The 26,830-nt window shown below is 39.0% G+C and overlaps 1 protein-coding gene across 5 annotated transcripts in view; it reads left to right on the forward strand.

The window, feature by feature from the left end:
• The window catches only part of fhod3a (formin homology 2 domain containing 3a), an 83,432-nt gene that overhangs the window by 40,888 nt on the left and 15,714 nt on the right, over nucleotides 1-26,830 (forward strand). For 2 of the 5 annotated variants that reach the window (XM_047384007.1, XM_047384008.1), the window contains exons 4-16: nucleotides 704-771; nucleotides 1,423-1,528; nucleotides 8,288-8,382; nucleotides 9,357-9,468; nucleotides 9,609-9,703; nucleotides 11,079-11,222; nucleotides 11,347-11,582; nucleotides 14,065-14,190; nucleotides 14,427-14,834; nucleotides 16,187-16,243; nucleotides 16,574-16,708; nucleotides 18,468-18,518; nucleotides 22,344-22,561. In XM_047384007.1, coding sequence (XP_047239963.1) covers nucleotides 704-771; nucleotides 1,423-1,528; nucleotides 8,288-8,382; nucleotides 9,357-9,468; nucleotides 9,609-9,703; nucleotides 11,079-11,222; nucleotides 11,347-11,582; nucleotides 14,065-14,190; nucleotides 14,427-14,834; nucleotides 16,187-16,243; nucleotides 16,574-16,708; nucleotides 18,468-18,518; nucleotides 22,344-22,561 — 1,851 coding nt within the window. The remainder of the gene's footprint in view (nucleotides 1-703; nucleotides 772-1,422; nucleotides 1,529-8,287; nucleotides 8,383-9,356; nucleotides 9,469-9,608; nucleotides 9,704-11,078; nucleotides 11,223-11,346; nucleotides 11,583-14,064; nucleotides 14,191-14,426; nucleotides 14,835-16,186; nucleotides 16,244-16,573; nucleotides 16,709-18,467; nucleotides 18,519-22,343; nucleotides 22,562-26,830) is intronic. The other 3 variants (XM_047384009.1, XM_047384010.1, XM_047384011.1) reach the window with 3 other exon arrangements.

The following is a 26,830-nucleotide window of genomic DNA, read 5'->3' on the forward strand; positions in this document are numbered from 1 at the left end:
AAAACCTGTGGGGTGAGCTGAGAAGATGAGAACATAGGAAAGACTGAGAAAAGACAAATGGTCAAATGTCCTTCTGCTTTGTGCTGTACTTGTGGGAAAGGGTGGGTGTACAAAGATTCATATGTTAACACAGTGAAGGAGATAAGAAACTTTGAACACTGTATCAGCTAAAAATGAAATATTATAAAGAATGTAAAACTATAATAAAAGTATCATATTGTCCTTACACTTAATGAAAGAAATAAAAGGCTAAGATTTAGTGTGATCTAGACGTTTGCCCTGAACAGTTTCCGTGTCATGACCCGATTACTTGGGTGTTGAACTCCAGCCAGCAACTCATTAACGTTCCAACAGAGCACTAATCGTCCATCCAGCATACATTTGTGTTCTTGTGTGTGTGGTTGTTTATGGGAAACATTTCATACACATGCCGATTGAGAACTTGGCAAAGTGTGTGATAAAGTGCCCCCTCAGTTGACTGAAATTCTGAAATTTGATGGGCTTCCTCAAACTGCCGCCTGTTGTGCACTTTCTATACAGCTGATAGTCATTTACCCTATAGGTTTAATCGACCCTTTCATTACAATAAAATGTGAACACTGGAGAGAGAAGAAAGATGTTCAGGGAGATAAATGTTGAGATGTTGTCTCATTAAAGCCCTTGTTCAGTTTCAGAAGTGTATGTTTTTTGTGCTCCTCTGCAGAGAAACTCTATAACTCCAATGGACGGGACTTGAGGAGGGCCCTGTTCTCCCTAAAGCAAATTTTTCAGGTAACACACACTAAATATGCAGTTACTGTCATTATGTGGTTGCATAATACTAATGGCTATTGTGGACACTCTTTTCTTCTGTGTTGGGAATCTTTATCAACGAGCCATTTCTCTCCCCGTGTTTGCGTTGTACGACATGTCTGCAACAGAGATTTAGATTTTCTTCTCTGTGGTAATATTTTGTTTTGTTTATAGCAGGAGTTTAGGATTGTCCCTTTGGGTTGCAAGCACAGCGAGTCCCTAAAAACAAAATTAAAAACAATCCTGCCGCACAAGTGAAAAAAGCACAATGCGTTCTGCAAATGAGATGCATCCTTTTTTTTTCCTTTTGCAAGAAAATGCATATTTTAAGAAAGTCTCCTGACGGCACCATCATCTCAGATGAGTTGTATTGTATATATGGTCAGTGAGTCTCAATCTGTTTAACCAAACTTGAAAATAATAAAAAGAAAAACAAAAAAAAAAAAAACGATTTGTCAGCAAAGAACCTAAGCAAGGTAAAAATTCCTTATCCTGCACACTACTGACATCATGTGGTCAGATAAGAAATTGCTTGTATCCAGCAGTATGGTTTTTGCTTGCTTCTGGTAGTATGTAGACTGTGAATCTTTCTATAAACAAACACCTTATGTTTTTCCCCTTCTGCTTCAGGATGACAAAGACCTGGTCCATGAGTTTGTGATGGCCGAAGGTCTGACGTGTCTCATTAAAGTGGGAGCAGACGCCGACCAGAACTACCAGAACTACATATTAAGAGGTAGATTTGTTTTCATTTTCATTGGAAGACTAAAAGTGAAAGGTAACATGGTATATAATTAGAACAAGTAGACCATTATGTAGTTTTAATAGCATTTTTGAAGGTGCAAACCTCGATGAATAAGTACTAATACATTTTCCAGTGTTTTAAGCTTTTAAGCTTTTTCTTGCACAGAAAAACATACGGCACCAGCTATATTTGTTAGCACGTCTGGTAAAAATGCGTGGAAAACCTTGCAGTAATAAATCTTTTCCTGCTGTAGCATTATGTCACACTGAAAATATTTCAGTCACAGTTCACTAGCTATGGAGATTAGTGGCAAGATCAACCTGGGTCCAGGTGCAGTCTTGCATTTCACAGGTGGAGTTGTTTTAAACATTTTAATTGTTGCTCTGATTGTAGATATTGGTTTATTTATTATTATTCACCTTTTTTCCATTTTGCGGAGTGGCTTAGAAAAATTGGACCTGTGTGCCATGTGATTTTTATGGCCCTAATTAAAGCTTCTTAGGTTTTTGATCAACAATAATTATCTATTGAATAAATGTAATCAAATTACAGGTTGATTTGTTTGGGAAATTTTCATTGTATGCTAATCCTGCTGCAATAATATCAGAATTTTGTTTCCCAGTTTTACTCGGGGTGTCAACAAATGTGCAAGGCACAGGTTTTTTTGTTGTTGTTTATTTTAAATTGCATTTGAAAGTACATTTGGCATGTAAAATGCAGCACCACTGCCCTCACTGTTGATGTTCTTGGTAGCCATTCTAGTTTGAGGGTATGTAGGGGCTCTGCAGGTGATTGCAGTATGATGTCGCAGCACTGTGCAAACCTGTAACATGAATGTACTTCAGTGTTACATGGAGCAAAGGCAAAGTTACACTAGATTTATGTATGTGTGCACAAAACATTTCCATGTATGTAAAAATTTAAACGCAGAGATCTTTTCTGACAATAATTTTCAAACATTTTAAAAAACAGGTAAAAGGGCAATGTAATTGGTCTTCAGTTGTTTAACAGTTATTTGAAAACCAGAAGAAAAGATCTGATCTTGGTAAAAATGAGATCATGCAAATAACGTGCTTTGCCCTGAAACCAAATGACTGGAGAGATGTTTTGGATGTCTTTCCACAAGTTGTTCTCTGCTCTAAGCTGCAACCCAATCTCAGATATGCAGAAGATGATGAGGTATAGATGATGGACATTGTAGCATACAGTTTCATCAACAGATGTTTTAAAATGTTTCATAATTTGGGGTCCAAATGGGCATGGGTTGTTATATTTCTAGATAAAAATGAGATCTCTTGAGTATAAAAATTAGATTGCATCATACAAATAACACGCATCTCATCACTATATCTTCAGTAAATACCTTTCCTCCCTTTATCAGACACACATGCCTATGTTTACAGATTCTTTTTAGTTTCCTCAAACCACACACGTGCTACCAATAAACTTTTATCAGACTTCCCAGAACTAATTATTTTACTTAGGCATACAGACATTTTAATGCACAGATAACACAGCCATTAGTAAAACCAAAAGTACAATTTGAGGCTTTACAAGCCTGTCTGGTAAGTGTAAAAAAAAATCAAGACAACATTTCTTCCTTGTGGTCACAAACATTTAGGATTTGCCTACAAAATAAAAGATATAACTACACTTTTGTATTTGCTTCAGAATGCCTCTTTAAGCTGTTTAGAATAAAGTGAAGGTAAGCTTAGTTTGAAAAACTTGGAAGCTTTGACTCATGTACTATAACGAGAAAGAGTAGAAAGAATCTAATAGATCAAAGTTTTTCTTAGTAAATGTATTTGCAATAGCCATATTAGCATGAAATTCAAGCTGAGTGTTGATAACAACCCATCTAATCCACATGCACAAATTAAGCAAACAAGTGCATAGATTAAGTTTTGTCTAAAGAAGTTGAATAACACAAGAAATAAGAATTTATAATGCTTACTGCAATTAAATAAATCCTTATAGGACAGTGTTTGTTGGTAATGATAGCTTTATGATGTCTTCTCCAAGAAGAGGCTAGTCACATGCATTCCTCAGATGTGGGTTTGATCAATTCTTCCACACAAACTGTCTTCAAATCTTGAAGGTTCTAGAGGCATTTTCTCTTCACTCTAAATGTCCATTTCTGATTTTCAATTGAATTCAAGTGTAGTGATGGGCTGGGCCATTTTTCAACAACTTTTTTTTATTTCTTTTAAAACATCCAAGGGAATCCTTGGCTGTGGAGTTTGGGATGATTGTCCTACTTAAAAATCCACCCCCCACATAATGATCCTCCACACAATTACCCTCCACATGATAATCCTTGCACCTAGAGATTACTAGTTCCAAGAAAGCTGATAAATGCTTATCAGTGGCATTTGTTTTTACATGGATTATCGTTGTCTGAAGCAATACAACAGTTAGCTTTTAGAGTAAAGAGTTATTATCAACTCATATCTCAAAGTGGGTTTACAAATGACTTGAAAAGAAATGCTTTTCAGGTGCAATAATGTTTTGATATTTGTCTTTGCACTGGTCAAAGATTTTAGCTGCAGATTCTCAGTGCCACTCTAAGGCCCCTAAGGGCAAAGCCCCTTAAATTTTCCAGTTCACAGCTGCACATAGGATATTAAGCAGTATATAAGAAAATGGATTATAAATTTTGTTTAAGTTTAGGGTCAGTGTTTGTGTAGATTTCAGGGCATGAGAACAGACAGTTTTTTAACCAGAAAAGGATTGGAAATGGTGGAGCCTTCGAATGACACCTGCAGGCGGACACTTCTCACGCTCATCAGCCAGTACTTCATGGTAACCTTTCTGCTAGCCACTGCTCTGTGCATACACTGATAAACATGCAACAAGTCTGCTATGTTTGATCAATTTAATGAAATAAGCTACAATAATTGTAGTAGAAGCATTGCATTCTCCATCATATTTACAATTCATTTAAAATAATCAGAATTTAGAATTTTGCCTATTTGTGAAATAGTGAAATAGTGAAATGAAAACAAATGTTTACGCTCTGGGTGGAAAACCCCAGTGAGGTGTGTCAGTTTACATATGACTCATTTCCTGTAGATAGAATCCCTATAAGCACTGATAAAACACTAAATGGAAGACTATCTCCACTTATTATTAAAATAATTTACAAACCACAGTTAGAAGAAACAGGTGCAAGAAATCACTTTTTCTATGTTTTTATGTTGTAGATTTGAAGGACTTTATTCAACATCAGCATTTTAAAACACTGACAGCTACAAAAAAGAACAGGACTGACCTCATTTTTTTTCAAACAATTTGGGAAGCATGTTTCTTGGCTCTAGCTACAGTCCCATCTCCCAGCCTTTGGGTCATGCTGGTTAACCTTAGATTTCCTTTATCAGAACGCCGTACGGCCGTATTGAACTCTCAGCAATGCGTTTCTCCTCCTCAGCAGATGTTCCCTCTGGAACTGGTATGAGCCAGTAGTTCCCATTAATCTGCCTCGTTCCTGGATTGACTCGATTTTGCATGATCACTTTGTAAGTTTTACCCGTAATAGTTGATGTGAAGGTCTTGGAGTAGATCTCAGCACCATGAAGATTAGGTGCTGAGTAGATTCCTCTTCCGAATGTTTGTCCATTCCCTGCTTTGTAGTGACTCCCGATGATGCCTTTGGCTCCTTCTAAGCTGGTTCCATGGTAGGACACGGGCCACTCTCCGGGCACGGAGTGACTCCTCCATCCATTGGTGCCCAGCCAGGCATCTCCATCTGGATATTTACCTCTGACCTTCAGGGCCATGCGGTACCAGCCTTTTGGGCGCATGTATGGTTCATTTCCTCTCATACAAGCAGCCGAGTCAGACAGATTAGTGAAGTCGAAGTCATACAGCCGGTCAAAAAATTCCTTCTCATTGACAAAGAATTCCTCAGCATAACTGCTTTGCTTTGTGAGGATTAATTGAATAAAAAAGTCATCAACTGATAAAGCAGGTGAATTTTTACAAGAGTTCTTCTCATCAAAGGGTGTTATTTTCTTCCCAAGAAGTGCGGACAAAGCTTCAAATCTTAAATGTGGGTCCAGATGCATGGTTGACACAGAAACTAGTAGCTCCTTCTTGTAGTTCAAGATGTCTGAGTTCCTCTCTCTTGTTACAGGATGTTATAATCACTCAGTCATGAAGTGAGAAAGGTGTTGTCTTTTACTTTCAGTCTGAACCAACACCAGCAGAAACAGCCTAGTACGACTATGTGGCAGACGACAGCAGTTTCATGCTTTTTGTTGTTACTTTGTAAATGAACATATGTAAAAATATAAAATGTGTTATATCTCATTGGTGGCTCACAGTTAAAGTGCACATGTTGACTCACTTCCCAGATGTGTTTGACATGGCAAAATCACATTCCGACAGTACCGTTTTTCCACTCCACATGTATGTTTGAAATTTTGGCAGAAACCAGTAACCACAGGATCATTTTATCTAAGATGATACAGAAACTAGCCTTACAATAAAACTTACAATAAAGAGTAAAACTGACAGGTTTGGACACACATGCAGTACATTTTTAGATGCACAAGCATACAAGATCAAAAAAGTATAGAAGCAGCTGAAGCTATTTTTTTAACTGGATCCGTGTCAAGTAACACATTTAGCGCTTGGAGAGCACAGTTATTATGACCTTATAAATCCTGTCACATAATGAGTTCAGAAATGGTACGTCTTACTCTTCCACGTTTTATACATGATTCTGTAAACTACTGTTTTATTTGACTAGAAATAATGTTTCAGCAATCTTCATTTTCGTAATATATGAATGCTGCTGCTACGCATGGTATGTTCTAGGACATTTCCAAATTATGACTGGTAACAAAAAAAAAGGATGAAGAAAGTTAAGTTTCCTTGTCAGCATCTACATATCAGACAAAGTACAGATGAAAATCTATTTGGTCATTTTTTTAACAATAAGAATATTATACCAAGAAACACATTATAGAGCAAATATTATGGAGTTAAACCTATTAGACGCCAATTATAAATAGTAACACACGCTTACACTAAGATGTAGAAAATGTAGTGCTTCATCATGCAGGTCTAGGTTTTGTGAAGCTGATCCTTCTATTATATTCTGTTCTTAGCTATGTTGTGGGTTTACTTGTTTCTATAAAAAGTAAACAAATCATAAATAAGGTCCAGCCCATGAAGCTCATCATTCATTTGAATGATGTTGCGGTTCTACCTCTGAAGAAATGCAGCATGTGCTTCCTTCCTTTCTGCACCAAACTGTTGTTCTGTGGCTGTGAAGCAGACTTCCTTCCTATACGTCTAAAACACGCAGCAGCATATACTATTTGCTCCAGCTGCTTGGTGCAACTGTTTTGATTCTGCCTCTGTGCAACAACAGAACATAAACACAAACTCTGCAATTTTAGTAAACTAAAAACCTGACATCACCCATGTTGTTAAGCTCTTTAGGAGTTTTTTTTCTATCCCCACAGTTAAAACCATGCACCATTATTGGTTCATTTCGACTATGCAACCATTATACTTACCATGGTCATTTTTCTGTGTTTTCACTGTGGGGTGTAATACGAAGCTGTTTATGTAAACTGATCACTAATAATGAGAGAATCACCCTCCTGCATGCAGGACGGTTGCTGCTTCAGTAATCTGGAGAGAGGAGATTGCTGCACGTCAGTAGTAGAGTCCAGAATCTATTTAAAATCAGTCCAATACAGCATTTTTCCTAGATTTTATAGTTGTTATTGTTTTAATGTAAAGTTAAATGAAACATCATGGAAATCTGTAACTATAACAGATTTTAAATGAACTGCAGCATTTAAAGACATCTTGCTGGGTGTCAGTTTTGTGACAGTAAAAATATTCCCATCGGCAAAATAAAAATGTTTGACTCTCAGCAAACTGTCACCAATGATTCGGTCACTGCTGAGATCGAGCTCTGGTAAGGATTACAACCACTTGCTATAATAATACTGAATTAGGTTTTTTCAAATATTACACTTAGAGCTGAAATAAATTTTGTAACATTGATTTTTCATTTTAAAAGCTGTGGGGTGTGTCTGAAAGAAGCATTACCCACACACATGGCAGCAGCTGCCTTAAGTCTTTTATACCTAAAATCTTTGGAGTTTATAAAAGTAAACGTCTTCACCTTATGTAATTAATTTAAGGAGTATTTCTATTAAGATTAGCAGCTTTTTTAATGTATTTGAATTTAAACACTTTAAAATTTAGTGATATTCAACATGAGTAGATGGAATTGAATGCTGTGCTTGGAAAAGTACCAATAACTTAAAAGAACATTTGAACCACAGAGAAGTTTAAACTGGGAGATAACTTCAACAAAATCCCTCTGTACCACAGCCATTTCCTTGGGTCGATTTCTAACCTGGTACTTTATATCTGGCACTGGTTCCTGCAGTGGAAACACACTTTTAGAGGCTCCTCTACTGTGTGAAATGGAGATATTAGATTGTTCTACTATTTAATTAATAGTTGCGTTTCCCACCAAAAGGCTCTTTTCCAATCAAACGTTTTTGGGATATTTTTAACTGTATTTCAAATGTGTTGGTGTGTCCAAATCTTTTTGAGGGACTGTAAAATTACAAAATGCATAGCTGACTTCTTGCTTCTTGCTCATCAGCATTAAAATAGGTTGTTTTTGGTTAAAAGATTGTTCAATACAGCAGGGCCTGTAAATACTTTGCTAGGAATAAAACCCTCAAACTTTGTATCTTTCTCATGATCCTTTGTCAGCTCTGGGGCAGATCATGCTGTACGTGGACGGGATGAATGGCGTCATCAGCCACAAGGAGACGATCCAATGGCTCTACACCCTGGTTGGCTCAAAGGTACGGCCAAGCCTCTGTGCAAAACGAGAAAGGAAAAATATGCTGCAGGCTGTCATTAGCTTTGAACAACCACCCATTGTTTAGAAACACTGTATTTTTTAGCAGCCATCCAAGGAAACGCAGACAAACACATCTGTGAGTGTAAAATGCACCCTCAGCTGCTGTGGTTCTTTTTTTTCTTTCCTTAGTTTATTTCATTGAGAGTGTGTAAACAGATCCTATAATGTGTTATTCTACAGCACCTTTCCTGGAAAACTACACTAATGATGAGCAACTCAAATAAAGTAACAAAGCCCATACAACATGGGGGTCCTATAAAGACCTTGTAAAGACTCTGTTTTACCATAACAACTACTTTACTGACCGCAACTCTCACCCTAACATTAAAAATATCCCTAACTGCAGCTTATCTTTAAACCAACTCTTCTTTCTGAAACGCAATTTGCATTATGTAGCTTTCATCCCCAAGAGGAAGGTAAATCCCAGCAATGTGTCTGTGTAAATAAATGTATGTCTTCCCAAAGCGCTACTGCTTTCATAAATATGCACAGAAACAAAGAACAAAATAAAATCTGTTTTTCTTTGTTTTCACGTCTTAAATCTGCTCTATGTGTTATCCCTGAAAGCATAAAACAGACTAAATAGAAAAAGAAAAACTGTTGTTTTCACCCTTTCATATTTTGTTTTGGCTATTTTGTACCAAACTTTGAAAAGCAGTCTTCATCCACCAAACATTTTTTTGGTCCACTTAGGTTTTCAAGCATTTTTCTATAAACTGTTAAATTCTCAGTTAGTGGGAATGAAATGATTCATTTTATGGGAACGAGATGAAAAACAGCAATGGAAGAAACAGCAAGACGAGTACGAAATGGGGTCAAAATCAGCAAAGGGGCGAAAACATTGCTTGCCAATTTTCAGAAATGTATTTTCAAAGGGTAAAAATCTTTGGACATGTTTTGCTGTTTTTCTGCTAGTTCCGTCTGGTGGTGAAAACGGCTTTGAAGTTGCTGCTGGTGTTTGTAGAGTACTCTGAATCCAACACGCCGCTTCTCACACAGGCCATCACCTCTGTGGACGCAAAGAGAGGTACAAAAGCACAAATAAAAATCCATTTTAAGACTCATACCAGTTCCTGGCTCTTCATTTTATTCTGTTTGCTTCAATGTGGTTGTGAGTGATTTTCTGGGCTGAAATGAAATAAATAACTTTATCTGTGTGATGTCTAGGCTGCAAGCCTTGGTTCAATGCAATGGAGATTTTGCAAGAGAAAGATGGAGTGGACACTGAGCTGCTGGTCTATGCTATGACCCTGATTAACAAGGTAGGCATATCTGTAGAGTGTCTCTGGTAAATACTGAACTCCTACAGACTTCCCAATTATTGGCACCCTGGTATTGATTTGCATACAGGGTTTACAAATAAATTGTTGTTTGGGTGAACCCTAACCTAAATAGCAATATCTCTGCTGTGACAATTTGACTATATAGCATATAACTGTGACTATAACAAAATGCACTCTTTGCTGCAGTTTTTTAAATATTATTGCTCCGATTAGGGCTATATGATATCAGAGAAACAAAGCTTTCTCTTTTATCATTGTTGAAGAATGCAATGGTAATATCAATTGTGATTTACACACTTTTTCCTCACTGTTTTCTTTCTTTCAAAAACACAGTGAGGTCCACGCCACTCTTCTTAAGCTTCGGTCAGATTCCCCAACATATCTGGTGTTTGCATTTAAGGAAAGTCCATCCAAATGAAAATACACTGCTCAAAAAAATAAAGGGAACACTCAAATAACACATCCTAGATCTGAATGAATGAAATATTCTCATTGAATACTTTGTTCTGTACAAAGTTGAATGTGCTGACAACAAAATCACACAAAAATCATCAATAGAAATCAAATTTATGAACCAATGGAGGCCTGGATTTGGAGTCACACACAAAATTAAAGTGGAAAAACACACTACAGGCTGATCCAACTTTGATGTAATGTCCTTAAAACAAGTCAAAATGAGGCTCAGTATTGTGTGTGACCTCCACGTGTCTGTATGACCTCCCTACAATGCCTGGGCATGTGTATATTGTTGGCCAGCAGGCTTTGAATCCAAGCCACCTAAAACATTTCCAAATACTGCTAAGTAATGTATTCATTAAGCCATTGAGTGACTCAGAGAATCAACCCACATCGTCTTTGTGTGATTGCCATGTTTTCTTGTATTTCCTGTTTTAAGGAGTGATTTACAAAAATGGAAACACTCCAGGGGAACAGGAAGTTGCGGATTACCGATTAGAAGTTTGTGGAAAGTCAGATTAATGTAACATTAAGTTAAATAAACAGGCTACCTTTTTTACATAAATTATTAATTTAGTCAAAAACAATTCTTTCTTTATGTGGAATTTTTTCCCGACTCAATAACTGTATTAAAGGTAAAGTTTGAATTTTTACAACTTTTTCCAAGGGATATTATGCTGCTGGAATGAATTAATTTTCTTTTTTATTTTGTCTTTTTTTTATTTATTTCTTGGTTCTGTAATTTACCATATTAGGAAGTGATAAGATATAGACACCGAAGAAATATTGTTTTTTAGGTTTTTCCGGTTAAAATCTCATCATACTGGAAGATGTTCTGGAATAACATCGATGATGTATTTAAACCATCTGTTGCGACTTCTGTTCTTGATTGCTGCAGACACTTGCGGCGCTGCCTGATCAGGACTCCTTCTATGATATGGTCGATAGTCTGGAGGAACAAGGCATGGAGACAGTATCCCGGAGACACCTGGGAAGGAAAGGCAGTGATCTGGACTTAGTGGAGCAGCTCAATATCTATGAGGTACAAACCGAACTATTCATTAGACATCTACAATCTATTACTGATCTGCCATACAGTCAATCAGCCCTTGTAATCTGAGTGGGAAGCACCTTTTTTCACTCCTTGTTTAACAACTCTTTTCCAGATGTCTCTACGACATGAAGATGGCGATGACGACAGCCAGCCCCCACCCACAGGATGCCGTGATCGTCGACGCGTCAGCCTCGGGGGAGCGGAGAAACAGCGAGGCCTCGAGAGGCGTCGGAGCCGTCGGGCCTCGCTGGGGAGATCTGGACAGGCGTCCCCCTGCAGCCCCGCATCCCCACACAGGGCCGGTTTCCAACCTTTCAGCGGACACAGAGCAGAGGACCTTAGTGAGAGGTGAGAGTGCCCTGAACAGAGTAGAAGAGGAGTTACGGAGCTAACTAAAGGATGGAAGTTCAAAACCAAATATAGAAGTTCTCAAAGACTAGACCTGATAGCTGTCCCACTTTCTACCTCAGAGCACTGTCAGGTTTCCTACCATCCATGTAAGTTCAAACATTCCCAGGAAACACGTCAGCTGTTCCTCACATGGCGTAACAGCCACCAGTGTGTTTCTGCCCCCCCCCCACACACACACTAACAGTGTGTAGTTCCTTCTGCAGTGAAACACCCTTGAGGATTACTGTTCTCAGCCGTGACAGTTATCTTTGAATCTAGTATATCATTCACTTTGTCAAACCAGCACAGTGTTATTGCAGAGCTGTGTGCACTTCCTCCAGAATAGAAAGTTTCATAGGATCCTAGTAGTTTTAACAAATTCCTGTCTTTCATCCCTCGTCCTTTGTGGCCTTTTCCAGACTGATTAAATATCTCCTGCTCATCTCTTCATCTTCTTTCAGCCTGTTATGTGACCAAAGAAGATTAAGATCCAGGCTGCAGATATTTTTAAAATGTAAACTCTGCACATGAGGAATAATGGGAATCTAGAAAAAAGGGAGAGAAAATCCTGATTACATGAATTTCGATGTCCTTTCGGTTTTGTTCGTTTTATTATGAAATGATATGTTTGAGTTTCTGTTCTTGATTGTCATTTTATACATGCATTGCAAAAGTATTTGAACTTGAACTTTTACACATTTTGTCACATTGCAACCAAACACTTGATTGCATTTTATTGCGATTCTGGGATTTATTAAGATATATTCCAACAAACCAATTCATAACTCCATAATGGAAAAAAAGGATACTTCATTTGAATCTTTTTACAAACAGAAATGTAAAAACTCTCATGTGCATTTGTTATTTGATGCACCTAAATAAAATCCTGCCAAGAGGCCCATGGTGTCTCTGGAGGAACTGCAAAGATCCAAAGCTGAGGTGGGAGAATCAAAAAGAATTTGTTGGACACTTTACAAATTTGGCCTTTTTGGAAGTTTAACAGGAATAAATTTATTGCTGATAGAAAAGTCATAAGAGGTTTTAGTTTGCCATAGTCCATGTAGAAAGCCCAGCAAACTTGGCCTGCCATGGTCAGATCAGACCAAAATCAAACTTTGATTGAACCAAGTTAATACAAAGATGGATATTACTAAATACACTGCGATCCTGGAAGAAAAGGCCATTGTTAAAATCCAGCGACTAGAAGTTTGGTTTTAGGTTTGTTTCAAACCATGTAGCCACAACAAACGTGAAAAAAGATGTGAGGACGAAAACATACATTTCACGTTAGCCTGAACCCACCATCCCCAAAGTAACACATGGTGGTGGCAGCATCATGCTGTGGAGAAGCTTTTCAACAGGGACATGCAAGCTCGTCACAGCTGATGGGAAGAATGATAGCACTAAATACAGGGCAATCTTGGAAGAAAACCTTTTAGAGGAAAAGAGAAAACGTGATACTGAGGTGAAGGTTTGCATTTCAGGACAACAACCCCAAACATACAGCTGGAGCTACAATGGAATGGTTTATATCAAAACATATGCATGTGTCACAGTGGCCTAGTCAAAGCAACAACCCAGAATCTGTGGCTAGACTTAAGAACTGATCTTGAGGGATAATCTCCGTACAATCTTACTGAGCTTGAGCTATTTTGGAAAGAAGAAGTGAGTAAAGGTTTCAGTTTCTTAATGTAAAAAGCTGGTAAACCATGTATTGTCATACATACACAATGTTTGCCGCTTCCTTTTGGTTTTTCACATAAAATTCCCATAAAATACATTGAGGTTTGTGGTTGCAACATGACAAAACGAAAAAGTTCAAGGGGTATGAATACTTTCGAAAAACAAACAAGCAGTGGTTTATTGGCCGTTTCATTCGTCACACGTGGATCTGATCTTGTGGAAAAGCACCTGGTTTCTCACACGGACTCGACTGTAACAAGGATCATCTGGTTTCACTACAAAACAACAGATCAGTGCCCAAACTGATCTCCAGTCAGTTTTCCATCTAAGGCATGTTCCCCTGTCAGCATTCCTTTCCTTCTTCCGTGTCACCATAACTTGTCTTCATGTGCATCTTGACCTGTGTAACTGGAGGCATAGAGTATCTAATCCGAAACACTTATCCACCAGTGTTCCCACTTCATTTCATTGTTGTTTCTCAACTTTTCCCTTAGTTTTGTTTTTAACCATCTTGATCTAACATTTGTCACATGCTTGTTTGTTGTCTTTGAATAAACACCTACAAGGCTTTTAGAGCATCTCTAACCCTTATTTGCAAGCATCAGCTTCATCTAATTTTCTATCGTTTCCTTTTTTATGTGAAGATGTCCATTTGCATGCTGTTCTCATGTATTGCATCATCTCTTCCTCAATCTTTCCCCTGAATGTTCCTGTCATGTTTGCATTATCCTCCTCAACCACCCACCTACCTCCATAGAGAGGAGGAATGTGGCTTAGACGAGGAGGAGGTGGAGGAGGAGGAGTTGGAGGAGGAAGAAGAAGAGACTCCTGTGACTGAATCTGATTCGGATGAGAAGGAGGGGGCTAATCAGACCACCTCCAGGTATTTGTAGGACTTGGTGGCAACACTAAAATATAGTGCTGCTTTCATGTTTCTTGGTGTAAGGAAGCCATGATAGTAGTAAATGTGAGTTTGACCAGTGTGTTGTCTTGGATACACAGTTAATTTGAGCCTGTGACCCATGTTTGTGGTAGTTTTGTTTATTTTAACCTCGCCTTAAATCTCTCTAGGTATGTTTTCTGAAACTTATTCCTTTCATTCCAATCCTCTGTTCCCAGGGCTGCATGCCCTACATCCACCGTTCACAGGACCACTCTTCAGTCCATCACCATCTCCTCCAGAACCATAAAGAACAATGCGCAGAAGCATCAGGCAGAAATATCCCCGCCATCTACATCATCACCCTCTACCCTGACGCCCCCTTCTACAGAGTTCTGTAGTCTCGGCCCCGAGACCCAGCCGTCCCTCCTGGCCACCCTGTTGGCTAGGAAAAGGTCTATGGTCACCGTCCCTGCCACCAAGGAGGTCAGCCTGCCGCTGCGTGGCAGCTCCCGTCCGTCCCCGGACCACATGCCCTATCTGCCCCACTCTCCCTTCCACCTTTTCTCGTATGATCTTGATGGGGAGCCGGCACCATCAGCTCAGGCTAAACGCAGTGAGGAGTCGCCCAAAACAACACCTCCCAGGTCAGATGGAGAGCCGAACTTCTCTTCACATGGCTTCCAGAAGCTGTTTCTTCATCTTTTTTGCATCACATTTTTTTGTTTCCACTTCTGTTTCTACCTTTTATTTTTGTTTTCCACCACCTTGGATTTCTTTTGGCACCACGTTTCTTGCTCATCACCTTCTTTTTCGCTAGTTCTTTTCACTTCCTTCCTCTCACAGCTTTGCACCTCGAGTTTATTGCTGCTCTTGTTATCTGTCCTCTGTTCACTGAGCTGTTCTTAGTTGTCTTTAGTCTCCTTCTAGGTTGATAATCTGCGCTCACTTTGCTTCCCACTTCCAAGCTGTTTCCCTATTTTTCAGCACAAGCACAGTAGTGTATCTGTTGATTCCTTCTTATCCTCCCCTCTAAATCTCTAAATCTCCCTACCATCCCCCTTACTTCTTACCTTTTAGTAACACTGTATCTTTTTCTTTCTGTTTCCATGCTTTTGTTTTTCTTTCTTCTGGGTTGTCATACAATGGGACATTTAGTTGCTTGTCTTAGTAAATAAAGAAGCATAAATAAGCAAATTGTTCAGCTCTGTATCTGAAACGGTGTGCCTCAATCTGTCTACATTCTTCTGTTTTGACAAAGTCTTTGCTACAAATTGTTTTATTCACAGTGCCTTGCAAATGTATTCACACCCCGTGATTTTTATCAGAATTATATTTATATTTAGCTTCCTACAGCTTCCCTGAACCTACTATAGGTACGCACCACGGCAACAACATATTAAGGGTTAGGGTTTCTGCCATGCAGCTTCTACATGTTTAATGTGTCCCCCTACATGGCAATGCCTTCAAAGAGCAGCTGTATTTCTACTAGATTAAATTGGACTCTGTTTAAAAAATTAGGTGATTGGTTGCACTGAATTATTTTAGGGGTTTCTGAGTAAATGGGTTTAAATATCATTCCCCACTCGACTTTTCAGATATTGATTTTTAAAACATTTTAAACACCATGCATCTTTTCTCTCCTTTCATGGTTATGCACTAGTTTCTGTTGTTCTATTACATATAATCACAACAAAATAAATGGAAGATTGTGGCTGCAATGTAAAGAAATTAGGAGACGTTCAAGAGGTATGAACACGTTTTTAAGGTGTTGTGGCTTCTCTTTAATATTGGCAGCAAAGTCTTAAATATAAAGCAGCTGATGTTTCACAGGGTAGTAGTGGGTAATTAGGATATGTGTTGCAGCGTCTGTATTACATAAGAGGGTACTGCTCGGGGTTCATACCATGAGTCTTATGTAGCGAGTGTCAGGTAACTGGGTGACTAATGGGTCCCCTCAGTGTTCTCCTGTTTTCTGACCCTATTTTTTGTCCTTTAGGAATGGAGGCACGTCCTACTCCTCCCTCAGCACCCCAAGCACACCCACAAGCTCAAGGTGAGGGGCAACTTGGAACAACATTTATATCAACAGTTCCAGGAATAAAAATATCCCTAAAATAAACACTAGTGTGGAGTAAACATGTTTATAAAGAGAACATATTCATGTCTTTTGCACCGTACACAAACTGAAACATGGTTAGGAAATCAAGACTCTCTGGAGGCCAGAAAATGAAAGCAATATCAGTTATATGGTTCCAAAGTAATTTTGTTGATCATTTGTTAAATTATGTTGTGATATATTGACATAAATGAACATGAACATATAAAAGTTCTGCCAATGATGCCAGTGGTTCTCTGAATACAAATGGGTGCTGTCTGCTTTTAGGGTAGCGTTAGGAGGACTCCTGTCGTCCTCGTACAGACAGCACCAGGAGTCTCTGGCTGCTGAGCGAGAGCGCCGCCGTGTGGAGAGAGAGGAGAGGCTGCAGAGGATAGAGCGAGAGGAGAGGAACAAGCACAGGTGAGGCACTGTTGTCTTTGTTTTCAGTGGAAACAGTTTTGGGAAGTTTTACACCAGGAAACTGAGACTTCCAAAAGAAGAAACTGAAGAAAACAGTAAGAAACAATCCAAATCAAAGCAACAGAGCCTTGGAAAGGGAGAGACTTCTTATCTTTTTCATAGGTCAAACTTAAATTGAATGAAAACCTTCATAGCAGGAGGTTTCAACTGCAGAACCCAAAGTTTTCATCATAGTTGTTAAAATATAGTGTTTTCATTTACGCCCATGTAAATGGACATTCTATTGGAAGGTAATCAGCTCCTTAATGACAAGGGAAATTAAATCTGTTCACTTTACTTTATGTGTCTTATGCAGGCTGAGAGATTTTCACATTTTTTATTAAATTCACTTCAGTTTATTTATACAGCACTAGGCCTGTGCTGGTATGGCAGCGCTGCTTTACTTTATGCTATTAACAGCTGAAGATAACCCTGGCCAAAACTTGTTCATGTTTAGGAGCATGACTTCACAACAAATTGTATTTAAGAGCTCCTAAAAAGCAAACAGGTCTATTTTAAACCTAATTGCTGAGAGCTTATTCTTTAACCATTTCTAAATATCTGATTAATTAATGGTGCCTTTCTGGTTGCCTCAGTCTAAAGATTTCCCCCAGCAGTAGAACCTCCTGAGCCACACTGAGAATAAGACCAAGTGTTCATCCTTTCTAGTTGGCAGCCTGAATAAGCCAACAAATCAAGGACCTAAAAAATAGCATATATTACTCAAACCTTTCAACAGAGTATATTATTTGATATTTTAATTGTCTTTAAAAAGGGAAAAATAACAATCTGTGACAATTTCAAATCCCAAAACCTCTATCATTAGGGCAGGTGAAAAACATAACCTCTTATTGCAAATAAAAATATGGCTCATCAAAATGTCAATCAGCAATAATGTTAAAAGCGGAAGGTATTCTAATAAGTAACTATTTTGTATTTATTAATATTAAATTATTTACCTTTTTATTTCTGCGATAAGTCAAGGTCTTTTCTGGATACCTTAAATAGACCCTGATGGCTCAACACTGTTATACCCAAGACAGAACAGAGCAACAATCGCCTGTGCATACATGTGGTTCTTTGGTCTGCAAAATATACATGAGCCATAACAGATTCTGCTTCTTTAAAATACAGAGAAATTAGGACGCATTTTGGTTACGTTTTAGAGGGATCAAATTGATATTTATTTCTAGTGCGTAAATAAAGAGGTGAAATGAGATTTTAGCAAAATTGTCTCTGAGTTTTGGAGCTGGGAATGACATCACACCTGAGCTGAGCGTGGTTTGGTTGTCAGAAGTTGTGATTTATACTTTACTTTTTAGTGCTATTACCAATACATGATGATAACTATAGGTTTATGTGTTAAAATATCTAAAGGGAAATTCTCACAATAATGTACTGAACCATCTCATGTGTGACCTGGGTTAATATAATAACATAAAGGTCAGATGTGCAAATAAATAGTTTATACCTACATCTTTCACTGCATTCTATATTCTTGGCAGCCATACTGGATACTGAATTGAAAGCTTATGAAAATAGGTAGAAAAATCTCGACCCCTTCCCGTATGGGTTAAAAACATCCAAGTATAACAAACTGGTTTTTGTCATGACACACTGATTGGAATTACTTCTTTGCATGGCTTTCTTCTTCACCCCGGTGGTGGAACTGGGCCTGATTGTTTTCCTTTCAAATTCTCTGTTTGTGTGTCTCCCTCAGCCGTGACTATGTGGATAAAATGGAAGAGGCCAGGCTTGCGCGGGAAGAGCGGTAAGTGCCCACTCTAAATCAAAGCAACATCTGAACCTCCTGGGAAGGTCTTTAAGCCTGGTCCTTGGGAAACTTAGTAATAAGGTAATTTGTTTCAGGTTAAATCTGTGCCCTCAGCTGCCACAGTCTTACAGTGCGGTGGGGGCATGGGGACTGCCAAGCTTGCCTATTTTCTTGATTCTTCTCCCTGGGCGGGGTTTGATTATTTTGGCTGCATGCCTTGGGAAAATCTGATTTGTAGATTTTTTTAGCTCTTCACACTGAATGCCCGTCTCCTAACACCACTCATCTCTTTACACGCTGGAATAATTTTCATGAGGCTTATAAATCTGTGTTTGTGTGCAGATGGGAATCGCAGGAAGCAAGGGATTTAGGTAGAAGGGCATAGGAGGTCATGTCCACTTTTTGAGCCAATCATACTCATTGTGGCCGCTTATTTGTAAGCCAACTGTTTAAAAGCTAAATCCAGTATTTTAGATGCAAACCCCTTCTAGTATTTCACCCGTTACTTTGTGTTTTAATTGACAGTCCAGTTACTGAGAAGATGATAACCTCTGCTAGCACCCACAGGGTGTTATGTTTACGATGCATTTGGGTGTCATGGTTTTCAGAATAGTACACATATTTTTGTCCCCATCCAATGTCTCTGGTATGCATTTACTTGACAAACACAGGACAGAAAGATCTGGTCGAAAAGGAAAGTTGGAGCTTTAACTCCAGATAACAAAATAGATTGTTGGACGCTCTGATCTGGCTGCTGTTTGAGGGAATTCTAAGGGGTTTTAAGACATTAAACATTTAAAGTTAAATAGTTATACTAGGCTTACTAACGTTACTAGTGTTAATATCACCTAGCAAAAATGTTATGTTATATACAGATTTCCTACATATTTTTCATGTCCAAATACCAAACATTTTTAGAGTCAAACGAGTAGACAAAACCAAAGGATGAAAGCAAGGAAATATGGTAAAGCAGTAGGGTTAGGAAGGAAAAAAGAAATCAAAGACTACGGAAAATGAGGAAAGAAGTGAATAATATAGTATGGAAGCAAAAAAGAAAGGAACAAAGGAAAGTAGGAAGTAGGAAAGCTAACAAGGGAGGACGGAAGGGAAGAAGGATGTGAACAATAACGGGGGGAGACAATGGAAGAATGAAGGAGAAAATTACAAAAGGAAGAAAGGAAGCAAGGGATGGAAGAAATTCAGGAAGAAGTATAGAAACAAGGAAAAAAGGAATGGATGAATAACTAGGAAAATGGGAAGGAGGAAGGAAGAAAGAATCAATTAAAGAAGGAAAGAAGACAAAATAAGACAGGAAAAGGTAAAAGAAAGAGAAGGTAAAAGAAAAGAAGTAGCTGTTGTGTACTGGTGTCATATCATAATGAGTTTGTTTAAAATGTAAAAAAAATCCTCTAAGCGGTAGAAGACTAACAGCTAGTCAGAAGAGTGGCCTCCGTTCATCCATGGGATACTACACTATATTAGAGAATTGTAACTGTCTTCATCTGTCACTGACTGGATGCAATCTGCTGGGTTTCCTTAGATAGAAAAACTTTTTATCCAATTTGAATAAAAAACTAACTCCGACTGCACTGTTCAATGGTTACGATTAATTGGAATGTATGTACCTGACTGTTGTGAAGTGCCTTGAGACAACATGTGTTGTGAATTGGCGCTATATAAATAAAACTGAATTGAATTGAATCTTCACGTTGGCAGAGTGAATTGGTCTGATCAGCTGTGACTCATCAGTTTACTTTAGGGACAAAAAGACTTGGATACACTTTTGGAATTTGCAATAGGTTTAAAAAAATGTAAGGTTAATGTGTTTTTTTTAGGTCTCATTGTGGCTTGGAAATAATCAACAATCTGCCAGTCGGGCAGACTGAAATAGATATTGATTAGCTTCAGCCAACATAACATAGCTAGTAAAACAGACGTTCAGCTGAGAAAACACTGTTTTCTTTGGGACACAGTTCTGGTAATCGAATCAATTCAAGATCCTGTTGGGACATTAGACCTTTAATCCTGGAAATGTTAAAGAAAGCTGTGGGAAAAATATTGAGACAGCAGGAGGAGGAGTGTAGGTGATGTATAATTTCTTTGCTTTGTAATAGATTTGGCAGAATTATGTCATTTTGCCCAAATTAGTTTTGATTGATTACAATAATGGTGCTGGACCTGGTACAGATTGTACAGACTACCCTTCTAATCTTTTGAATTGTTCAGGAAATAAGTTAGCAATTTCATTGCAGGCATTGCTGACATTTTGGGGTTTTTGGGGACTTCTTTTAGCTTTTGGTGGTCTGCTTTCAGAGCAAATTTAATTGGGTTACCAGATATGGGGATGTTGTCATTTGTTTTGAATGTCCTCTGCCTGTAGACTAGTTCTTTTGAGATCTGTTTAAATCCCTTACCTGACCCATAAGCACCTACACTTTTATTTTAAATGGAATAAATGTGGGCGTTTACCAATGTATTACTCACCAGCATTTTTATGACATTATTATACATTTAATATTATAATTATATTTATTTTCCTGTTGTATTATTATAGAGTTAAACTATCCATTAGACCCAACAAACAGGCAGTTGTGAGATGTCTTATTTTTTATTTTTCCATTTAACTATCCATTTAAAGATGATCATTTTAAGCAGTCTTCAAAATATTTGACACAATGAAGAGCTTTTCATGGTTTTGTATGGTTCTGTGGAGCTAATTGGAACTGTTACATAATGTTTAATAATTTGATCTAAGGTTCAATATAATGCTGATTTTTCACTAAATGCTAAACAAAATATTTATATGGAAAATCTCTATTATTCATTGTGGAATGTAGCCAGAAGTAAAATTATGTCTAATTGGTGATCGTGATCTTGGTTGCCTTTGGGGTCGTTTTGGGAATGTGCTTTAAGCTACATCCTTAGTAAACATGAGCAGATTATACAACAGTATATGCTTTAATTGGTCAAGAACAGTTCTGCAGACACATACGATGCTCTGTTTTCAATGTGGGATTAACTCACAATCAGGTCTCACAGCAGGAGAAGTATTTTTCACAAACTTCCACTGAGCTCTGTGTGTGTGTGTGTGTGTGTGTGTGTGTGTGTGTGTGTGTGTGTGTGTGTGTGTGTGTGTGTGTACATACAGTGCGGTGAAGCTAACAACACACACTTGGCTCACAATAACTTCAGTTTATTCCTAATCACATGCAGATAGGCAACCCAATGCACACAAGAGCATTCGTGTCAGGTTCCTTCAGACATCTGAAGTGTCCTGATGCTAATGAAGTCTGAACAGAAGCTGCACACATTCACAGTGTGGTGGGAAAGAGGAGGGGTTAGAGAAAGAAGAAAGAGACTGAAGGAGAGAGAGAGGGTTGAGTCAGTGCTGGCCAGCAGGTTGAAGGGGGAAGTTTAGTGGTTGAAGAAAGGGTGGAAGGGAAGAAGGAGAAAGACAGAGACTGGAACAGGACGTAAGGGAGCTGATCTTAAACAAGTCTAGCCTTTCTTTGTCTTAAACGTTTCTCCACCTCTCCCTTTGGATGCTCTTCTTTTTCTCCTTTTTTCCGAATCACTTAATTTCAAATCTTTAATGTTGACAGGATTGATGCTGAAAGATTAGCAGATGAACAGAGGTTGTGTTTAAGTGGCATTGCAGCTGTAGAGGACAAATTAGTGGAATTCTGAAATTAAACACTGTATCTTCATTGTATTATTTTCTAATTAAAATAGCCCTGCTGGCAGAGATTGGAAACAAGTGGTTTTGCTTTTGCCAGCTTCACATTGACCAAGGATAGCAACCCATCTTTTGCTCCCCCTTAGATATAAGAACGTAGAACGTCTGGCGGCGGAGGAGTACGAGAGGGACCGTGTCCGGGTGTCGAAGATTCGCGCTGACCTCAGCCTCCCCTTTGAACCCTCAGAGGCCTGGCCCTCATCATCGCGCAGCAGCACGCCATCATCTTTCGCCTCCCAGGAGGAGGCAGAAGCCGATCTTGAATCCGAGACGCCAGGCACTGCCTGCATACCTTCTGAGGCTGGTAGGAAGACTCAGGTTTTAAGAACGTCACCTGCTATTTTTGTTATTGAAAAATGAGAAGTCATTTTGGTGACACGATCTTTGCTAAAACTTGCTGTCTTTGTCCTTAGTCTTAATAGGGTATGGGCCAGTTTCTGGCAAAATGGATGACTATGGTTGTTTAAAAAATCAAACTGTTCTTGGAGTTCAAAATCATTTTAATAAGATGCCAGATTAACCTCCCCCAATTGTTGCTGTGGTCAGCTGTCTAAAAGGTAGCAGCCAAACTTATCCTGGCAAATAAATGTTGTTCAACAATAGGTTTGGCTATGAATAGCTATCTATAGATACCAATGGCAATTTTCACAAAGTTTGTTATTTAGATCAAAATTACCAAGTTAAAAAACTGCCTGATTATCAGGCATTAATTGCCTAAACATCTCAGTGTCTGTTAGTTATTGTTTTATGAATACCTGCTAGCCGAAGTATGGTATTGTAGAACAATAGATGAAGGAGTGAATTTACGCATTGGCATTCTCAAGCAGCAAGCCTTGCACACATATGCAGAATAAAGAAAAAAAACTTCTCTCCAAAATATAAGAATTTATTAATAGAATAATTACACCTAGTTAAAATACTTCAGTTAACAAACTCTTTAACTAGGCAAATAACAGTCACCTTATCTACTAAGTACAAATGAACAGGATGAGGAAAACTACTAATCTACAAAAAACGGAAACAAAAGAATAAATCATAAACAATCAGTGACTCCTAAGATGGCTGCGAGAAACATTTATGGATTCCAAAGGTACCGGACACAAAGAACAAACAGCTGTGGTCAACCAGTTCCTCGGGGAAGCCAAGAAGAACAAAGGGGCCCCTCACCAAGTTTGGAGTCAGACAGCCGCCCATCTGAGCCGTCTTGGACAACCTGACAGTGACAACTACATCTTTCCCAGGGAGCAGATGGAACCTTAGCAGCCTCTTCTGGGCTTGTATGAGGTTTAAACCTGCAAAGTCAAGGTCTCTGGTGCTGAAGAGAGGAAAGGTTATTGACCAGTTTGCTTTTTTAATTGGCACAACAAAGATACATTCACTTACAGAGAAACCTGTAAAGAACTTAGGAAAGGTGTTCAACTGCAGCCTGAAGGATGCTGCCTCCACACATGCGACCACTCAATAACTGGAGAATTGGTTAGCAAATTCAACGCTTGGATTTTCCAACAACTGGTTCTAAAATGGATTCTCTGGCCCTTCTGCTCAATGAAGTTCCGTCTCTAGTGGAAGGTTTTGAGAGGAGGGTTAGCAGATTTTACGGAAGGGACTGGGGCTATCTTGGAACCTGTGCTGCATTGCTCTATATGGGCTAAACAACAAACTGAATCAGCGACTTGAGTGAAAAGTTCATCATGACCCATTCCAGAGAGGTGCTGAAGCACTAGGAGTCCAGGGACGCAAAGGTCAGGACTTGCAAGAAGTGGAGGACGGTGGGCATTACAAAATCACTATTCAGGTAAAGGGCACTGGTGAGTTTAGTGGCACAAATCCAGCTGGCCTGGGTAATAGTGGAACACCTCGCTATAAGACACAGGAGAAGGAGAGAAGATCACTGATCACGGAGGAGGTGCGAGCAGACGTTGAGGAGAAGCAAGCTAGCCAGATGGATCAGATTGAGCAGGCCAATGAAAGAAAGACGGCGAAGCACTCTGCGCTATTATAGGAGTGCCTGGAGCAATGGATGACAGGCAAGGAGTGAACACATAGAGGTGGGATGTATTGGGTTCGTGGGCCAATCCCTCTGCAGAGCTTAAAGGATTCTGGGCATCACTGGGGTTAGCCAGCGAAGGGCCATCAAGTTGGCCACTGACGCAGCAGAAGTAGAATCAAGGTGGCTGTGAATCAGGAGGAGAGAGGTGTGGGCAGTGTAGCGCTTCCTGGACACTAGCTGGTGCATGATCAACCCTTAGTCACCTAGGTGAGGTGTTCTGATTGTTGAAAGAACCAAAACCCCCAATGATCACAGGATTCTTTACTGATGATGTGTCCAGGAGCAATATGGTATATGTTCTCCACACCATAACTCTCCCGGATGTGGGGAAAACAGTAAAGGTGGACTCATCAGAGAACAATACATGTTTCACATTGTCCACAGCCCAAGATTTGTGCTCCTTGTACCATTGAAACCAACATTTGGCATTGGCATGAGTGACCAAAGGTTTGGCTATAGCAACCCAGCCGTGTATATTGACCCTTTGGAGCTCCCGACGGACAGTTCTGGTGGAAACAGGAGAGTTGAGGTGCACATTTAATTCTGCCGTGATTTGGGCAGCCGTGGTTTTATGTTTTTTGGATACAATCCGGGTTAGCACCCGAACATCCCTTTCAGACAGCTTCCTCTTGCATCCACAGTTAATCCTGTTGGATGTGGTTCGTCCTTCTTGGTGGTATGCTGACATTACCCTGGATACCGTGGCTCTTGATACATCACAAAGACTTGCTGTCTTGGTCACATATGCGCCAGCAAGACGTGCACCAACAATTTGTCCTCTTTTGAACTCTGGTATGTCACCCATAATGTTGTGTGCATTTCAATATTTTGAGCAAAACTGTGCTCTTACCCTGCTAATTGAACATTCACACTCTGCTCTTACTGGTGCAATGTGCAATCAATGAAGACTGGCTACCAGGCTGGTCCAATTTAGCCATAAAACCTCCCACACTAAAATGACAGGTGTTTCAGTTTCATTGTCCAACCCCTGTATATATTCTGTCTATCAAGTAGTAAATTTAGTTAGTGTTTGATCTATCTTTTGGCTCAATATCAAAATAACAATACATAAACATTATAAATAACATTAGTATAACTGCTATAGATAAGATGTTCAATTATTTTTGTAGTAGTAGGAATAATTGTGCCTTTTATATGGTTGATAAAAGCAATTCAATTTGTGTTATACATTTTTGTTGTAAATTCTTGTGTAAATTCATGGTTGAAATGCTCAAATGGCACAGTTTTGTTAGAATGGAGTGTCCTCGGTAATAGGATTAATTCATAGATTGTAAACTTGGATTACGACTGGATCTGTGTTGAGCACCAATGCAGACTTTAAATAGATGAAAACATACAGGCATTCATAAAAGCTGAAAAAGATGGAAAAAGGGTCCAGCCAACATGACTATGTGAGCCTTGTGTTAATTTTTCTCAGTGTTGGCTCACAGTGGACCCACTTGGGTTGACTAAATAGTTCCCATAAGGATTAACAGAATTGGGTTGGGCTTCCTCTGCTGATCTTATGTAGGTTCTCAATTGGGTAACGAGTAAATTGGTTCAAAATAGGCAACACATCAATAATCCATATGAGTCCCACTTTTTACTTACCCTTGCATACAACCAATATGAAAGGTTACCATGGAGGTAACCCTTGGACAGTCCCATTTAGAGCCTATTTTTTAGGTTATTTATTATACTTTGGGCCCCACATGTAAAAGTTGGCTTACTAGCATCTAATAGGAGAGCTTATTTTATTGTGCTATAAAGGTTATGCCACTTTGTACATATTTCTTCTCACAAGTTTAATACATTAAGTCATAATGTAAACCATAAGGTCATTTGTAGCTCTAGCCCATATAGGGAATTAACATAGGGTCATTAAGTAACCGTGGGAAAATCCTACTTGGGGCCCATTTTTCTTACACCCATGGGTCCCTAGGTCAATTTTCGACTGGTTAACAACTTAAACTAGTTAAATTTGGCTTGTTTTAACATGTTATAAAGGATACACCAACTTGTATATATTTGCGTGTGTTAATAGCTTCTAGAATCATAATGAAGCCCAGAAGGTCATCTGTTCAATTCCCAAACATCTGTTTGGCCCTCAGCAGTCAGTCCTAATCAAAAACTGCTTCACTTTGAATTAGCATACAGTTTTGTGCAGTGGAAGAATAAAGAAGGCAGATTGTGGGTGCTGTAAGGGAAGGGATGGGATACATAAGGCTTAGAAAGGGGTTTGGAGTGACAGGGAGGATATGAGTGCAAGGGTCAAATTGGTTTTTGAAACAACCTTTTGACAGAGTGATGCCCAAACATCTCATGCAAGAAAAAACACCCTTGTTTTGGAGCACAAGTGAAGCCACGATTGGAGGCACTGTAGCTCAAAGAGGCAAACGTCTGATGCCTCTCGGCCCCATGTTTTTCTAAACCCTTCCTTCATCACTGCACGGACTGTGCTGCTGATTTACGTGTGTACTGTGTACATAGGCGAGATTTGATGTAAACAGGAACCCAATTCCT

The sequence above is a fragment of the Girardinichthys multiradiatus genome, chromosome 13 (assembly GCF_021462225.1).
Source record: "Girardinichthys multiradiatus isolate DD_20200921_A chromosome 13, DD_fGirMul_XY1, whole genome shotgun sequence".
NCBI lineage: Eukaryota > Metazoa > Chordata > Actinopteri > Cyprinodontiformes > Goodeidae > Girardinichthys > Girardinichthys multiradiatus.